At 46.1% G+C, this 15,419-nt stretch overlaps 1 protein-coding gene across 1 annotated transcript in view; it reads left to right on the top strand.

Moving 5' to 3' along the window:
- LOC116957581 (guanylate-binding protein 1-like) overlaps positions 1–15,419 on the top strand; it is a 71,399-nt gene that overhangs the window by 33,876 nt on the left and 22,104 nt on the right. The window contains exons 10-11 of the mRNA XM_032979821.2: positions 6,618–6,748; positions 8,520–8,629. Of these exons, the coding sequence (XP_032835712.2) occupies positions 6,618–6,748; positions 8,520–8,629 (241 nt within the window). The remainder of the gene's footprint in view (positions 1–6,617; positions 6,749–8,519; positions 8,630–15,419) is intronic.

The raw sequence follows: 15,419 nt of genomic DNA, 5'->3' as shown, positions 1-15,419 counted from the left end.
CCCTCGGTTTAACACTGCATAATTATTATTTTGGTTTATGTTAGTATTAATTTTCTGAATGAGAAGTAATAACCCGCTATGTAGATTGTAATCTTTTTTATCGTAATGAGTGTGTAGATTCCTATAATGTCAGCTTATTCTTGTTGCTGAGTTTTTCTTGGACTTCTGATAATAAAAAAATAACCGAAACCTGTCTGTCCGGTTTTCGCCACCCTGGAAGCTGCGAGGCTTTTGAAGCCGTGTCAGAATTTTTTTTAGTCTCTCATTAGGAATTCCCCCCCCCCTTCTCTTTGTTTTGTGTTTATAACTTTTTATTGCTATCTCCGGCGGCCTGTTGTGTGTGAGGGGAGGGGGGGCTGTATCACCCCCCTTTGCCCCAAGTGACACCACGATTGATTGAAACAAAAATATCGGCAAAATCATTATTAATATACATTTTGGAAAAAGGCCTATATATATACAACAGACTCCAACACTGGCATGCCAATGTGTCACCTACAGAGCAAACGAGGAGAGACTTGCTGTCCATTAGAACTACAGTGGTTTCTCCCCCAGGCTTGTACCAGCACGTTTGCAGACAATGCTTTCCCCTTAATTAACCTTGTGCTGTGCATCATCTGCAGATGCCCTCGCAGAAAGTCAGACCCCTGTTGCGTGTGTCACTGAGCTCTGATGGTGGAGGCTTGTAACTTAATTTGGTGAACAGAGTGAAATAACGTAGATGTCCAAAATAATCACCTCGTTCCAGATTCAAAATTGCACCTCCCTGGAATTGGTATTCCTCAAAGACACTTGAGTGTACCATCAACCACATCAGAATATCGACAGGCCAATTCACACATCTCCTTCATGAAAGGGAATTTAGCGTATCGCCGTGATATCTCCTTTGTATTTGTGGATTGGGCATTGCGTCTTGATATGTTGTACGGTCTGTTCTGGATGACCACATTCGCACACTGGAGAGTTTTCACTTTTCCATTTGTGCATCAAGTATCTGCATCTGCAACCATAATTTGTACAGTTGGATGCGGTTTAAGGTGGACCATGAGCTTCATGGAAGAGCAAACACAGGGAGGGATCATCTGCATTGGGTCTGGATTGTCACCAGTTTCCTGTCCATCCCACAATCTAGGAACCAGCAGGGGTTGTGTTATTTTCTGTGTTCTCTCAGGATGTTTTTTTTGGCTGCGGATTTGAGGACGTTAGTGAGCCTCTCATACATAATAGAGTTTTTTTTGGGTTAGATTGCGTAAATATATAAATGTGCCGTTACAACCCGCCACCACCCAACACAGCCAACGAGTAAGGGTTGTCACAATAACATAACATGCCAATTCGTCACGAGTATAGCAAACCGATGTGTTGGAGAGCCAAGCCACAACATTTACAATCTGAGTATGACGTTTGGCCAGTAATTACAACTAGCTCCATCAGGCGACAGCCAGATTTGTGGAGAAGTCTAACTATTTTGTTTCTTATATAGAAGCGTAGATGTGGTGACCACGCTTCTGTGCTCTTTCACAAAGTGTGGGGGGCATGACTGAGGTAACGTACATTATGTATTATGCGAGCCCTTTGAACTTGTCCTTTCTGTCAACTGTGTATGAGAATAGCCGTACCAACGGTAATCCCTATTGAAGTATGCTGCCCTTTGTAGGCATGCATTTAAATAATGTATTATTTGATGATTCGCTACCATGCAGCACTAATCCGAATGGTTAAAGTTATTTTTATTAATTTCAATTTAGATGGATTATCTAATTAGCCTTGGCCAGTAGTAGCTAGTTTTGAACAGAACTTCAACATTATCAAAATCAAAATTTTGATTTAAAGCTTTCGTGACTGCAGTAATTCATATTCTTAGTTCTTTCGATAAAGTCACGTTGAGTGTCCTTGATGGCACGCGGTTCTGCTACTACTGACAGTTGCATTTGGGAGAATTTAATATTTATCTGATGTTCTTTTAGTCTCGTGCTGATCATTCGTCCTGTTTGCCCAACGTAACATTCACCACACGTGCAGTTAATCCTGTACACACCTTCTGTTGATAGCTTCCGTAATACATATTTTGTGCCAGATATTAATTTCTGTATTTTATGTACCATGCCAAATCTGACTCAGATGTTTTGTTTTTGCAAACATCTGGCTAAAATAAAAACAAAATAAACTAAAACAATTAAATCACGACGTTTCGGAGGCAACACAAGCTTTCGTCTTCAGGTGGAATAGTCAACACAGAATAACTGTGTCAGGAGCACAGTTCAGAGACGACCGGGATGATATACAGGTTAAGGGGGGGGGGGGGGGAGGAGTCAGTAAGGGGGGTGTGGGTGGGTGGGAGGGCTGGGTTAAGCAGCCTTTTGATGGGCTGCTGCGGACAACAGCTACTTCGCACTGCACGAGAGTAGGTAAAATCCACCTTTTGTTATGCTGCGTGGGGGGTAGGAGGGAGGATTTTGAAAGCGGCGGCAAACGGCTGCTCAATTATAAGGCAGCTAAAGTTTGACATTCAACCAATGAAAAAAGGAAATGGCTGTACAAAAAAATTGAAAGGCAGTTAAAGTTTGACTTGATCTACAACATCCTTCCAGTGATTGCTCAACCTGAAACCGTCCTCTCAGTTGAAGTTGTGTCTGTGTCTGTAAATCTGGATGGCCTCGTGGACAAATCTCTGATAAAACCGGTAGGTTTGCAGACCACCTTGGTATCGGAGAAAACAATATCATGATCACCCACAGCGTTGTAACAATGATCAGCCACGGCAGAAGAATTCGTTCTGCCGTGTTTCAAATCTGATTTGTGCTCGCGAATTCGATCAGAGATATGTCGCTTCGTCTCCCCGATATAGCAGTCCCCACAAGTGCAGCTCAATTTGTAAACACCGGGGTACTGTAAGTCAAGAATGACATCCTTTACTGACGGGATCAGATCACGGATTTTGTGCACTGTGTTGAACCGCACCTGGATCTTTTGTTTCTTTAGAATTTTGGAAATCCTTTTAGTAACGCCTGCTATGTATGGTAACATGATGGTTTTGACCGGAGTATCAAGTGGTTGTTTCTGTATGGAGGGAGAAACAGCTTGGCGGATGGTACGGTCAGAGTATCCGTTTCTCTTGAGGGCCAGGTGTACATGTTTTAATTCACTGGTCAGGTGGTGTTGGTCCAAAATGCAATGAGCCCTGTGGTATAACGTTTTGATGAGATCATTCTTTTGAGCTGGGTGGTGGTGGGAATCAGGTTTCAAGTAGGAATCTGTGTGGGTGGGTTTACTGTATACAAAATGTCCCAATGAGCCATCAGGTCTCCTCTCAAACACAACATCTAAGAATGGTAACTTGCCCTCTTTCTCCACTTCCATGGTGAATTTGATGGCGGGATGTCTGGAATTGATGTGGTGTATGAAACGGTTCAAAGCTGGGAGGCCATGTGGCCAAATTACGAACGTGTCATCCACATATCTTTTCCACAGGGAAGGTCTGAGGGTGGAAGTCTGGATGGCATCTGATTCAAATTTCTCCATGAAAACATTGACTATCACTGGTGATAAGGGAGAACCCATGGGGGTACCCTCATTTTGTTTGTAGAAGGTGCCATTCCAAGTAAAGTAGGTATTGGTGAGGCAGTGTCTAACCAAGCGTCCCTCCCTAAATATATCAAACATTAAACTAATTTTCAATGATACAGTATATTTATCCAAGTAGTGATATACCAAACTTTCACAGCAGCTTATTTCCCTTCGAAACAACGTTTGTAAACTCCCCCCCCCCCCCCCGTGCTGGTCCATCACGTTGCTGCACGGTCATTCCCTCGCACACCATCATTTGTACATTTGTATATTCCCCTCCCCCTCCCCCCCCCGTGTTGTTACTATATGAGCATTTATGCTAATTCCTTTGTCAAAGCGTTTTGTTTCCTCCCACACAGCTTAAAAGGACGCGACCTGACTTGACTTTCTTCTTTCCAACGCTGTCCTTGTGACAGCACGGTCCCTTCACCTGATGAAGGCCACTTGTGTTGTGGCCGAAACGTCGTGATTTTTGTTTTATCTTTTACCTACGTGACTTTACCGAATAGAACCAAAGAGTATGGACATGTTTTCATTCACTAGTCAGGTGGTGTTTGTCAGAAATGCAATGAGCCCTATGTATTAACGTTTTGATGAGATAATTCTTCTGAGTAGGGTGGTGGTGGGAATCAGGTTTCAAGTAGGAGTCTGTGTGGGTGGGCTTCCTGTAAAAAGAATGTCCCAAAGAGCCATCAGGCCTTCTCTCCAACAGGACATCCAAGAATGGTAGCTTGCCATTGGAGGCCATCCAGATTTACAAATACAGACACAACTTCAACCGAGAGGATGGTTTCAGGTTTAGCAATCACTGGAAGGATGTTGTAGATAAAAATCAAACGTTAACTGCCTTTCAAATTTTTTGTACAGCCATTTCCTTTTTTCAGTGGTTGTATGTCAAACTTTAGCTGCCTTATAATTGAACAGCCGTTTGCCGCCGCTTTCAAAATCCTCCCCCCGACCCCCCACGCAGCATAACAAAAGGTGGGTTTTACCCACTCTCGTGCAGTGCGAAGTGGCTGTTGCCCGCAGCAGCCCATCAAAAGGCTGCTTAACCCAGCCCTCCCAGCCACGCCCCCCTTACTGACTCTTCCCCCCCCCCCTTAACTTGTATATAATCCCGGTCGTCTCTGAACTGTGCTCCTGACACAGATATTCTGTGTTGACTATTCCACCTGAAGACAGAAGCTTGTGTTGCCTCCGAAACGTCGTGACTTAATTTGTTTTCTTTTATTTTGTTTTTATTTTATCTACGTGACTTTACCAAATAAAACCAAAGAGTATGAATCCTTGCAGTCACGAAAGCTTCAAATCTAGAAACATCTGGCTAGTTTATCAGTTACTCCCACAATGTACGGTATTTTGATTGTTTTAATTACTTGGGCAGTTTCAATGCTCGTGTTATTTAATTTGGTTTTGGCATCCAATGCTCTGTTGATTTGTGCATCAATGTAACCATTCATTTGCAGCGCTTCTTTAACGTGTTGAATTTAACTTCTCAGATTGTCACCATTTGACACTTTCTTAGCTCGATGAATGAGCGTCTTCTTAAGAGCAGATTTCTGTGCGGGGTGATGGTGTGACTGCATTCAGATAGGCGTCAGTATGCGTTTTCTTTCATAAACACCGTGTGCAATTTTACCCGTTCGACCCCGTCCGAGCAGAATATCCAGAAATGGTAGAGTTCTGTCAGCTTCCACTTCCATGGTGCACTGGATGGATGGGTTTGCGAGTTGAGATGATTTAGAAATGCGTTCAGTGTGTCTTTGCCGTTTGGCCAGACCACCAATGGGTCATCCACATATCTGTTTACATGACAACCCCTACTCGTTGGCTGTGTCGTGTGGTGGCAGGTTTTAATGACACATTTATATATTTACGCGATCGAACCCAAAAAAAACTCTTTTGGATGATATTGGTCGTGAAAGCCTACGTGTTAAACTGAACCTCCCATAGTATTCTAAAAATGTGCAGGTATTCGGCGGATGGTTAATTCAGTTCTATGCGTGTGGTAGAGATTGTATCACTACAAACGATACTCACCTGGTGGACACCACGTGACACGGATAATCAGGAAGTAAAAACAAGCACTCTGATTGGTTACTTAAAGGGCCCGAAAGGGGATTGGTTAATTGGTTAGAGGCAGGGACATTGAAGGGATTGGAGGTCGAAATACAAAATGGAAAGAGTGGGAAACAGAGAGATAGTTGTCACATGTGTATATGACTGTATAGATTTTTTAGCAGTTGTATAGCTCTCACATGTTCAGGCATTAAGAATTTGCAACACCAACAGCAGCAGGCAACACGATCTAGTGGCATCCGACACAGTAGTCTTCAAAAATCGGACTCCAAAATAATTTTGCTTCCTCTTTATACATCACTCAAGCCCCTTTCCCGTAGGTTCCTTGACCTGCTTTGCCTCCAGCTAATCACCTCCCACTTTCCCTAACAGATACCAACAGTCATCCCTGTCAATCATCCTCAGTTCTCACTCTTTCCATTTGTATTTCTCCATCAATCTCTTCAATTACTTGCCTCTAACCAATCCCCTTTCAGGCAAGTTAAGTGTCAATCAGAGCGGCTTGTTTTACTTCTGGACTGTCGGTGTCATGCACACCGTGTCCTTAGCGTTGGGTGAGTATTTTCGGGTGTGATTTAATCACTTCAACGATGTAATTGTGGGAGAATGTGAGCTGCTCAATTAACTTAATGAAGTGATCCATACTCTCACACAGAGACCCGTAGACCCTCAAACACACATACCCATAAGTTCACATGAGACCAAATAAATACACACATATATAACCATAGGATCACATGAGATATCCGTAGACTCAGATAAAAACTCGCAGACTCATGTAGGCTCGCACAGAGGTCCTTATAGACTCACGTAAAAAAAAAACTCACAGATTCATAAAGAGACCCCATGAACTGACGTACAAAAAACAGTTTCAGAATCACACAAAACAACAATGTGGTTGCAATCCAAAAACACATTGGAGACCTGTCCCCATGTTTATGTTTTGTTCCCTTCCACCCGGTGGGAACCAGGTGGCTTTGCTGTAGGGCACGCAGTGCAATCGAAGACTAAGGGCATCTGGGCCTGGCCAATTCCTCACCCAGCGAACAAGGAGAATTGTCTACTACTGTTGGACACGGAGGGGCTGGGAGACCCGGAGAAGGTGAGGGAATGTGGAGCAAATGGCTCATCAGGAAGAAAATAAACCTAAAACTTTATGTTGTAACAATGGCCAGAATTCATCGATTAATATGAGGTTTTTTTTAAGGGCACCGCACACAACTCGAATGAACGTGTGTTAGAGCCAATATCTTTGAATTTTTATGTCATTGGTTCGCACGATTCTAGAGCTTTGGAAGATGAGTCACTTTGAGTCAATTGGTTGAATACAAATTGTTATCAACTACTCTGTTATGGTGGATTACGTGTGCTGTTTAAGAGGCACCAGTCTGGGTTTTTCCACTACAGAAGCTGTGCTACTAATGTCAAAGCAATTAACTAGTGGAGACGTGTGTAGATGACGTGGTGATGATGTAACCTCACAGTAAGCCGACGTACGCCACACGCAGTGACCGAGTCGAGATGCATGTAGCTAACATAGTGCGTTCTGTCCTTAGTGTATTCACGGATATCACACACTGAAAACGTTGAGACGTGTAGTTGACGTAGCGACACACATCACATTCAATTAATGAGTTGATTCACATTTAGATGACGTGGGAGTGGCACTGTTCTCCCAGTGTACTGGCTGACATCACATGCTAGTAAAGTGTCATTTGCCCCGCCCCTGCGTCATATTTACATTTCTACTGAGGCCAGTATATCGCGGGTCTAGCTCGGCTTGGAAAACAGCCAGTGCAGGACCACGTGTAGCATTAGGGGACCACGGTGGCGAGATGTTAACCACCTCGCCTGGTATACAGGAGATCGTGTGTTCGATCCCGACCATGATGCCTGCTGTATATGTTTAGATTGCATGTCTCTCTCTCCGTGGTCACGTGGATTTTTCTCTTGGGTCTCCAGTTTTCCATACACAATTTAGAACCTGAAATTAAAGTATGTGGCTGCTATACATTTCCACATGATAATTCACTTAATCGAGCAATCATTTGTGGCCAGGTCGCTTCTGAAAAATAGCTGTCTAGCTCAATGGGCCTTACCTGGTAAAATAGTAATACCATTTTATAGGTTAGTTTTTAAGTATAACATTGTGGAAACATATCAACACATTGAATTAATGGATTTTGTAACAGTTCCTAATATGCATTTGTCCTCAGAAGTATAAAAAATGCAGGTTAATTTCATCATTAACACTGTTAACAATAGTAATTGGGCAGGATATATCCCGGCTAGAATAGCGATTGCGTGACGGCCAACAAATGCATCTGAAAGGACTTGCACTGAGGAAATAGAGCAATGTAATCAGATAACATGAAAGGTGCTAGATGGATTGTTACTTTTGCAATCGTGTGAGATATGATAGCAACGTTGGGTCTTCATCCAGCAGTGGGATTTACCACGGTTAATGTTAGTACATAACAGCGTTTTGAGCTGGATTAAGTCAATGCCATATAATACGTGATGTTGTGACATGCATGCACGGTGTGTTACATTATCTGCATGGGATTACAAGACTAACCGTTTTTATTTAATCTCAGCACATCTTTTGTACCTTTTTGATAATGGTCCCAGTTGTCTATCAGATAAATCCCTTATAGCAAAGCAACTGCTTTATGAAGGTTATCATGCCAGCTTCGAAGACATACGGACAAAGTAGATGGACAGAAAGGCAGAGCAGATGCATAAATGAATTCAAACTTAGTTTTAAAAGCAATATCGATACAATTGTATTGTTTGATTTTAAACAAAAACCCAATAGGCTTCATAAGCTGGACGGGTGTCAGATTTCAACAGCTCCTATCTCTCACGCGCAGGCCAATGAGGAACACGACATCTGGCTGTTCATCATGGCCGTGCTGCTGTGCAATGTGCTTGTCTACAACACCGAGAAGACTCTGGATAACACGAGCCTGGAGCAGCTGCGGTATCCTTCACCATGCCCATGCTGACCTCTGCGTGACACTTTGGGGTTGACGTTTCCAACGCACTTTTGGGTGACCTGAATGGCTGGGGGGATTTAAAGCAGTTTGCTCTGATATTTCGATTTCTACCATGCGTCGTCTGATATTATAGTCAACAATAATTGTATTGTATATGAAGCAAAGTACGCGAACGCCTCATTTAATGATGTAGATGCATTCCTCAAAAGTTCCGCATTAAGGCAAACACCACCTTAAGGGAGGAATTACTCTCATGAATAACATTTAACAATAATACTGCTTGCGGTTGTCTCTCAGTGCAAGTCATGCAAGGCCTAAAAGTGCATTTGCATAAAGCTTACGTTTTTGATATAATCTGTTGTAAAAAAAAAAACAGGTGAGTTTGTAAAAATTTGATCTAAAAAGTGTTATAGACTCAGATTCTCTAATGGACCAAGGAAGGGATATTCCACAATCGTGGAGCCTTGCTGCATAGTCTGGTCTTTCTAATAATGAGTAGACCAGAATCAGCTTATCAGCTGAACGCCCCAGAACGCCTTGGTGGGAGTGAAAATGAACCCAGCTGCATTCCGGAAGGAATCAAAGATTAATCTTTTTTTAATTAGACTCACAGATAGACCCATAAACTAGCATTGAGACCTAAATACACACACAGAGACCCAAAGATGCACACAAAGACTGGCAGATGCACACAGAGAAACACAGAAATGCAGAGAGACTGACAAACACACACAGAGACGGTCAGACGCGCAAAGATACATTCAGACACACACACTGAGGCTGACAGACACACAGAGACCCACAGACACATACAGAGACCGACAAACACGCACTGAGACCCACAGACATGCACAGAGACCAACAGAGGTGCACAGATTCTCACAGACACACAAAAAAAGACCGACATAGGCAAAGATACCCACAGACATACACACAGACCGTCAGAGGCGCACAGACACACATATACTGACAGACGCGCACAGAGAACCACAGACACACATAGAGACATAAAGACACACACAGAGACCCACAGCCATACAGGTACCCACAGACATGCACAGAGACCGACATAGGCGCACAGATACCCACAACAACAACCGCCATTCGCCACTAAGTGGCGGTGACGTCACCACGACGCTTGTGCCAGGCTATGTGCACCTTGAGGCCACGTGAAGTGTGGAATGCCCGCTGGCAGGCGGTCACGGGGCAGACCCAAGTGCCACGGGTTGACTGACTAAGATGACTGGCTGATGCACCACCTGTGCCCCCTACTGTGCCAACCTGCTGTGCTTTAGCCACCCGGCGCTCCGCTCGTTGTTGTGAGCGTCGCTCATCCGCCCTCCGTTGTTGTTGGAGGGCGACTGCCTCCAATTGCCCAGTAGCGTCTTTCACGAGCCTCCGCCACAGAGGCTGATCTTGACACCGCTGATGCCAGTCATCGGCAAATCTACTCAGCTCCACATCCTTTTGTACCACATCACTCAATCTCATCTCTAGCCCGTGCCACGCCCGTTTAGCCCCCTCGATCTGGTCGAACAAAAGCTGTTTCGGCATGTGGTGGCTGGGCATGCGGGCTACATGACCCAGCCAATGCAGCCTTGCCTGCCGGAGGAGCTCACCGATGAGACCTTGCCCAGATCTTTCAAGGATTTGTGAGCTCCTCACACAATCCAGCCTGGTTAAACCCAGGATGGATCGTAGGCAGGCTAGCCTGAATGTTTTTAACCGCCGAAGGTGTTCCATTAGGGGGGTCCACGTTTCACAAGCGTAGAGAAGGGAGGGAATGACCATGGCCGAGAAGACATGAAGCTTAGTGTGGAGCGACAGACCAGGTAGCTTCCACACAGCGTTACGCAACCAATTAAAAGATTTTGCCGCTCGACTGATTCGGAGTGAGACCTCTGCTGTTAAACTGGAGCCGGGTCATAAGCACACTGCTCAGGTATGGGAAACTCTCCACTCTCTCAACAACTGCCCCATAACCGATTGGGAGTTGTGGGGGTGGAGTGTCCAATGGTACAAAATACCCAGGCAGGTGCTTAGTTTTGGTGGGGCTGATGATAAGGCCCCATCTCTTAGTGGCACGCGCCAGTCTCAGCAGCAGCGTCTCCAACTCCTCCTCTGAATGAGCAGCTATTACCAAATCATCGGCATACATAACGTGGTTGATAAATAGGGAGCCATCCCTTGACCGCACCCGGGCATCGATCAGCCTCCCATTATATCTGTACCAAATGGAGATTCCCCCGGTACAGCTATTGAAGGCTTCATGAACTACGTGGTCAAAATAGATGTTAAATAATGTGGGGAGCCAGAGGACATCCCCGTCGCACCCCAAGGTGTACAGGGAATGGCTCTGACTCCGGGCCACGTTGTTTTACCCGGGCCCGCTCACCATCATGTAGGTCCTTAATGATCATGAGCAGAGGGTCAGGGACTCCAAAAGCATGAAGAACAACCCAGAACCCATGCCTACTGATGGTATCATAGGTCTTGACCAGGTCAATAAAGCAAAGATGTAGGTCTTGCTGGAATTCGCTACACCTCTGATGTAGCAGACGGACAGAAAAAAAGGCATCTGTGCAGGACCGCCCTTTCCTGAAACTGCATTGGGGCTCTGCAATCCTCTCCTCAGTGTGCCTGGCAAGGCGATGTTGAATAATCCTTGTCAGGACCTTTCCCAGCACACTGAGGAGTGAGATGCCCCTGTAGTTGTTAGTCTGTGCGGTCCCCCTTCTTAAAGAGGGGGCCCACCAGGGCATCCTTCCAATCCTGCGGAACCCGTCCAGTGGTCCAGACTGTTGTTATGTCATATAGGGCAGTCTGTGCACAAACGCCACCCTCTCTCAGCATATCGCTTGGGAGATCATCTCTGCCCGGTGCCTTTCCTGGACTCAGACTCCGGATCGCCTTCAGTATTTCCTCAACAGATGGCACCTCAGCCAGCCACTCACAGGGGGTGACTTCTTCCAATATTTGAGGCACCGCAGCCTCAGCAGGTTCATCCCCACTTTGTGCCACGATGTTTTCCTGGCTGAGGGATATCCCCTCCCCCAGGACCTCACAGAAATGCTCAGCAAATCTGCAAACCTGTTCCTTGGGGTCGGAGATTGGATCACCGTGTTTTTCCCCTAATGATGGTAATAGGTATGGCACTGCAGGTAACTTTTTTGATGGAGTTAAATAGAGATTTGTTATCGTGGGCCACTGAGGCAGACTCCATCTCCTCAGCAACCCGCGACCACCACCCATCCTTGCAGCACCTCATGGCTCTCCGAACCTCCGAGCGAAGGCTGTGGTAAGCCTCCTCATTCTCTGACGTGGGATTCTGTATCCGATGACAGTGGGCCTGTCGCTTTTTCTCAACTATCCTGCACACCTCCTCTGTCAGCCAGTGTCTCTGGGGAGGTCTGGACCGTGTACCCAAAGCAGCCATTGCAGCTGCATGAGTCACAGTCCTAAACGTCGCCCATTTACCCTCGACATCAGGAGGAGTGGGGGACAATGCCAACCCCAGCCGCAAGCGATGATGAAATTCTCACTTGCAACTTTCATCAGATAGCTGAGACCAGGCCACTTTAGGTTGGAATGGGGTCCTGGGTGTACACCTACCACCGGAGTGGAAGAATGGCAGGCGCATCTTACAGATGACTAGTCGATGGTCAGAGGACAGATCAGCTCCACGGTAGGTCCTGGTGTCAAGGACATGGGCTCGCATCCGCTAGTCCGTCACTATGTAGTCCAGCAGATGTTCTTGCTTGGACCCGGCATGCATCCATGATGTTGTGTAGATGTGCCGATGCCGGAACAGCGTGTTGGTAATTACAAGCCCATGGGTTGCACAAAAATATAGCAGCCTCCTGATGTTGTTATTGAGCTGATCTGGCCCATGCCCTCCAATCACTCCAGACCAGGTGCGAGCATCATGACCAACTCGGGCATTGAAGTCACCCAATAAGATGACTCTATCCCGAGGGGCCACTTTAGCCAGCACCTGTGACAGGAGGTCATTGAAGGCATCTGACTCATCGGCTTTGCCTGCATCCCTCCACGGATGTTCGTCTTCGGTGGGGGCATAAGTGACCACGACCGCCACTCCTCGCCTCCGGTTGATAGGAAGGCGAGCCCAAAGTAGCCTGGGGCTTACAGCTTCCCACACCTCACCACCACGCTCCCACGCCCCTTTCATTCTTTTGTTCAAAAGAATAGCCACACCCTGTTGTTTGGCAGTCTGCTGCCCCGAGTAGAGGACTGTCCACCCCTCATGGTGGCAGGAGCCAGAACCGGTCCACCGGAGCTCCTGAATGCCACAGAGATCCAGTCGGTACCCGTCCAGCTCCCGACAGAGGAGTGGCAGCCTCTCCTCCGCAGTGAGCGTTCGAACATTCCACGTGGCCACACGAAGTGGCTTTTTATTGTTTCTAGAGGAGCCCCGAGGGTAGAGATTCAATCTCCTGGCTCCGCCAATAGGGATTTGGCCAGGAGATGTCATAGACGCCTTTCCCCCCAGGGCCTCTGGCACAAGCTTATTAGTTACATTTGTAATTCGTGGTTTCGTGGTAAATTTTTGAAGGTGGAGGGGTTACCAGCCCCTTGCACCCGTCCAGAGCCCCCGTTTAGCCACTGTGGTGGTCACAGACGCCATGAGGGGAGGGGCCAATCGGAATTCGACCTCCCCCTACAGCACTGTCCACGACAGAGTTGCCCGTCCGGCACCGCGAGGAGGTAGGAGGTTGTTTTGCCGGACACACACACAGACACACACACACAGACGGACAGACGCACACAGCAATTGACAGACACACGCAGAAGCTGAGAGATGTACAAAGATACTCACAGACACACAGCGAGACTGAGAGACCAGCCCAGATACCCACAGAGACTGACAGACACGCGCAGATATTCACAGACACGCACATAGACTGACAGATGCGCACAGATACCCAAAGAGACTGACAGACGCGCACAGATATGCACAGACATGTACAGAGAGACTGATAGATGCGCAGAGGTACCCACAGACATACACACACATAGACTGACAGATACGCACAGAGACTCACATACATACACAGAGACCCACAAATGAGCACAAAGACTGACGGGCACGCACAGAGACCCACACACACGCAGAGAGCCACACACACGCAGAGACCCACACACACGCAGAGACCCACACAAAGAGCGAGGCTCCTCCTCTTCCCCCTTCCCGCTCTGCAGATCTAGTGTGCAGTTCCGATCTAGCATGAGAGGAATAATAAATGAGTTCCCCCAGTAATGTATTCCCACTTCCAGCCCTGATTGTAGTTTATTTAAAACACCTTTTTAACCGCCAGTGAGCAAGGCATTGCAGTAATCCAGACTTGATGAAATAATGCTATGCACCATCCTCTCAGTATCATGATGGGATAGCATAGGCCTTAGTCGAGCTATGTTGCAAGTGTGGAAAAACAATATTTTAGTAATATTACATACGTGTGCCTCAAATGTCAAACTGGGGTCTAAGATAACACCAACGTTTCTGACCTCAGAGGAAGACCTAATTAGTCCCCTCTATGGTTATACTAGAACCATGCAATGTATGCACCTAATGTGGATAGACCAATGACATAATCTCTGTCTCATGACAATTTAAGTACAATCACATAGTATGACCAGGGGACAGATGAGATGGAAAATAATCTGATTCAGCCAAATAAGTGGGACTGGCATCGAAGAAACAAGTTGTAGGTTTAAATTTGGAGGCAAGGTCAGAGAATTCTGATGGAGGCGGCACGGTCAGAGGAAAACCAGAACATATCAGAGCATTGTTTGTACGTGACTCAGGAATGGAGGGGCAGTTAATGTTATTTTCTTAATGGAATAAAAAAATTTGTAATGAAAAATAATCATAATCAAGAAATGTATTCCATTGGATGATGGAACCGGATAAGATTTTTTTTTTTACATTTGGATCGATTGCAGAAAAAAAAGTGCCCTTGGGTTTCTATATACATCTTTATTGAGCGTAGAGCAGAAGGCCGACCTTCTGGAAATTAATCCATCCCTATGTATTATAATGCTGATGTTGAGGAGGTCTGAAAAATGAATTTCTGGACCTATATCCATCAAGCTTTCTCCCAGGTTTGTTTTAAGCAGCGCAGATGGCCAGCCAACCAAATGATATTGCCACTTGTGGGAAACAAGACGTGATTTAAGCGGCACCAAAGAGCCGAGCGTATTAGAAAACTGTTGAATTGTAGAGAAGAAACGTTGTCCTCCAAAGAACAAAACTTCGAAGGATGAGGGTAATGATAACAAAATATCTCGGCCTGCAGTTATCCCCAGGGTAAGACATAGAACTGAGACGAGAGTACACTGCCTACTCTATCGTTCCTCATACTCGACTGTGCCGAGACCGCGTTATAACAACTCCGTTCCGCGTTGTGCAAATAAGAAATGTTCCCAAAGAGAAGAATAGTGTTAGAGTGACAACGGTAGTGCACGAGAACGCCTTAAGCGAGGCCTTACCGTATGGTCGACGATCCTGATCCTTGATATAGGGAGGAGGCTGTGCGTTGCACCGTGGAGGGTTCCACAATACGCTGCAGTGCAAGGGTGATAGGAGTGGAGAGAGATACGGGGGAACAGTTGAAGTGGAAAGTATACTCATGGTTGCAGAGGCTACCCTCGCTAGCAAATCAGAAGCCAGTGGAGATAACTTCATGGCGGCAAAGGGATCTAGCTGAGGATGACGTGGGGCGCGACCGTTGGAATTTATTGAGGTTACTTGAT

The sequence above is a fragment of the Petromyzon marinus genome, chromosome 77 (assembly GCF_048934315.1).
Source record: "Petromyzon marinus isolate PM22_M1 ecotype Great Lakes invasive population chromosome 77, UKy_Petmar_22M1.pri1.0, whole genome shotgun sequence".
NCBI lineage: Eukaryota > Metazoa > Chordata > Hyperoartia > Petromyzontiformes > Petromyzontidae > Petromyzon > Petromyzon marinus.
The sequence above is the reverse complement of the archived record's forward strand: the minus strand, read 5'-3'. Positions and strand labels throughout refer to the sequence as shown.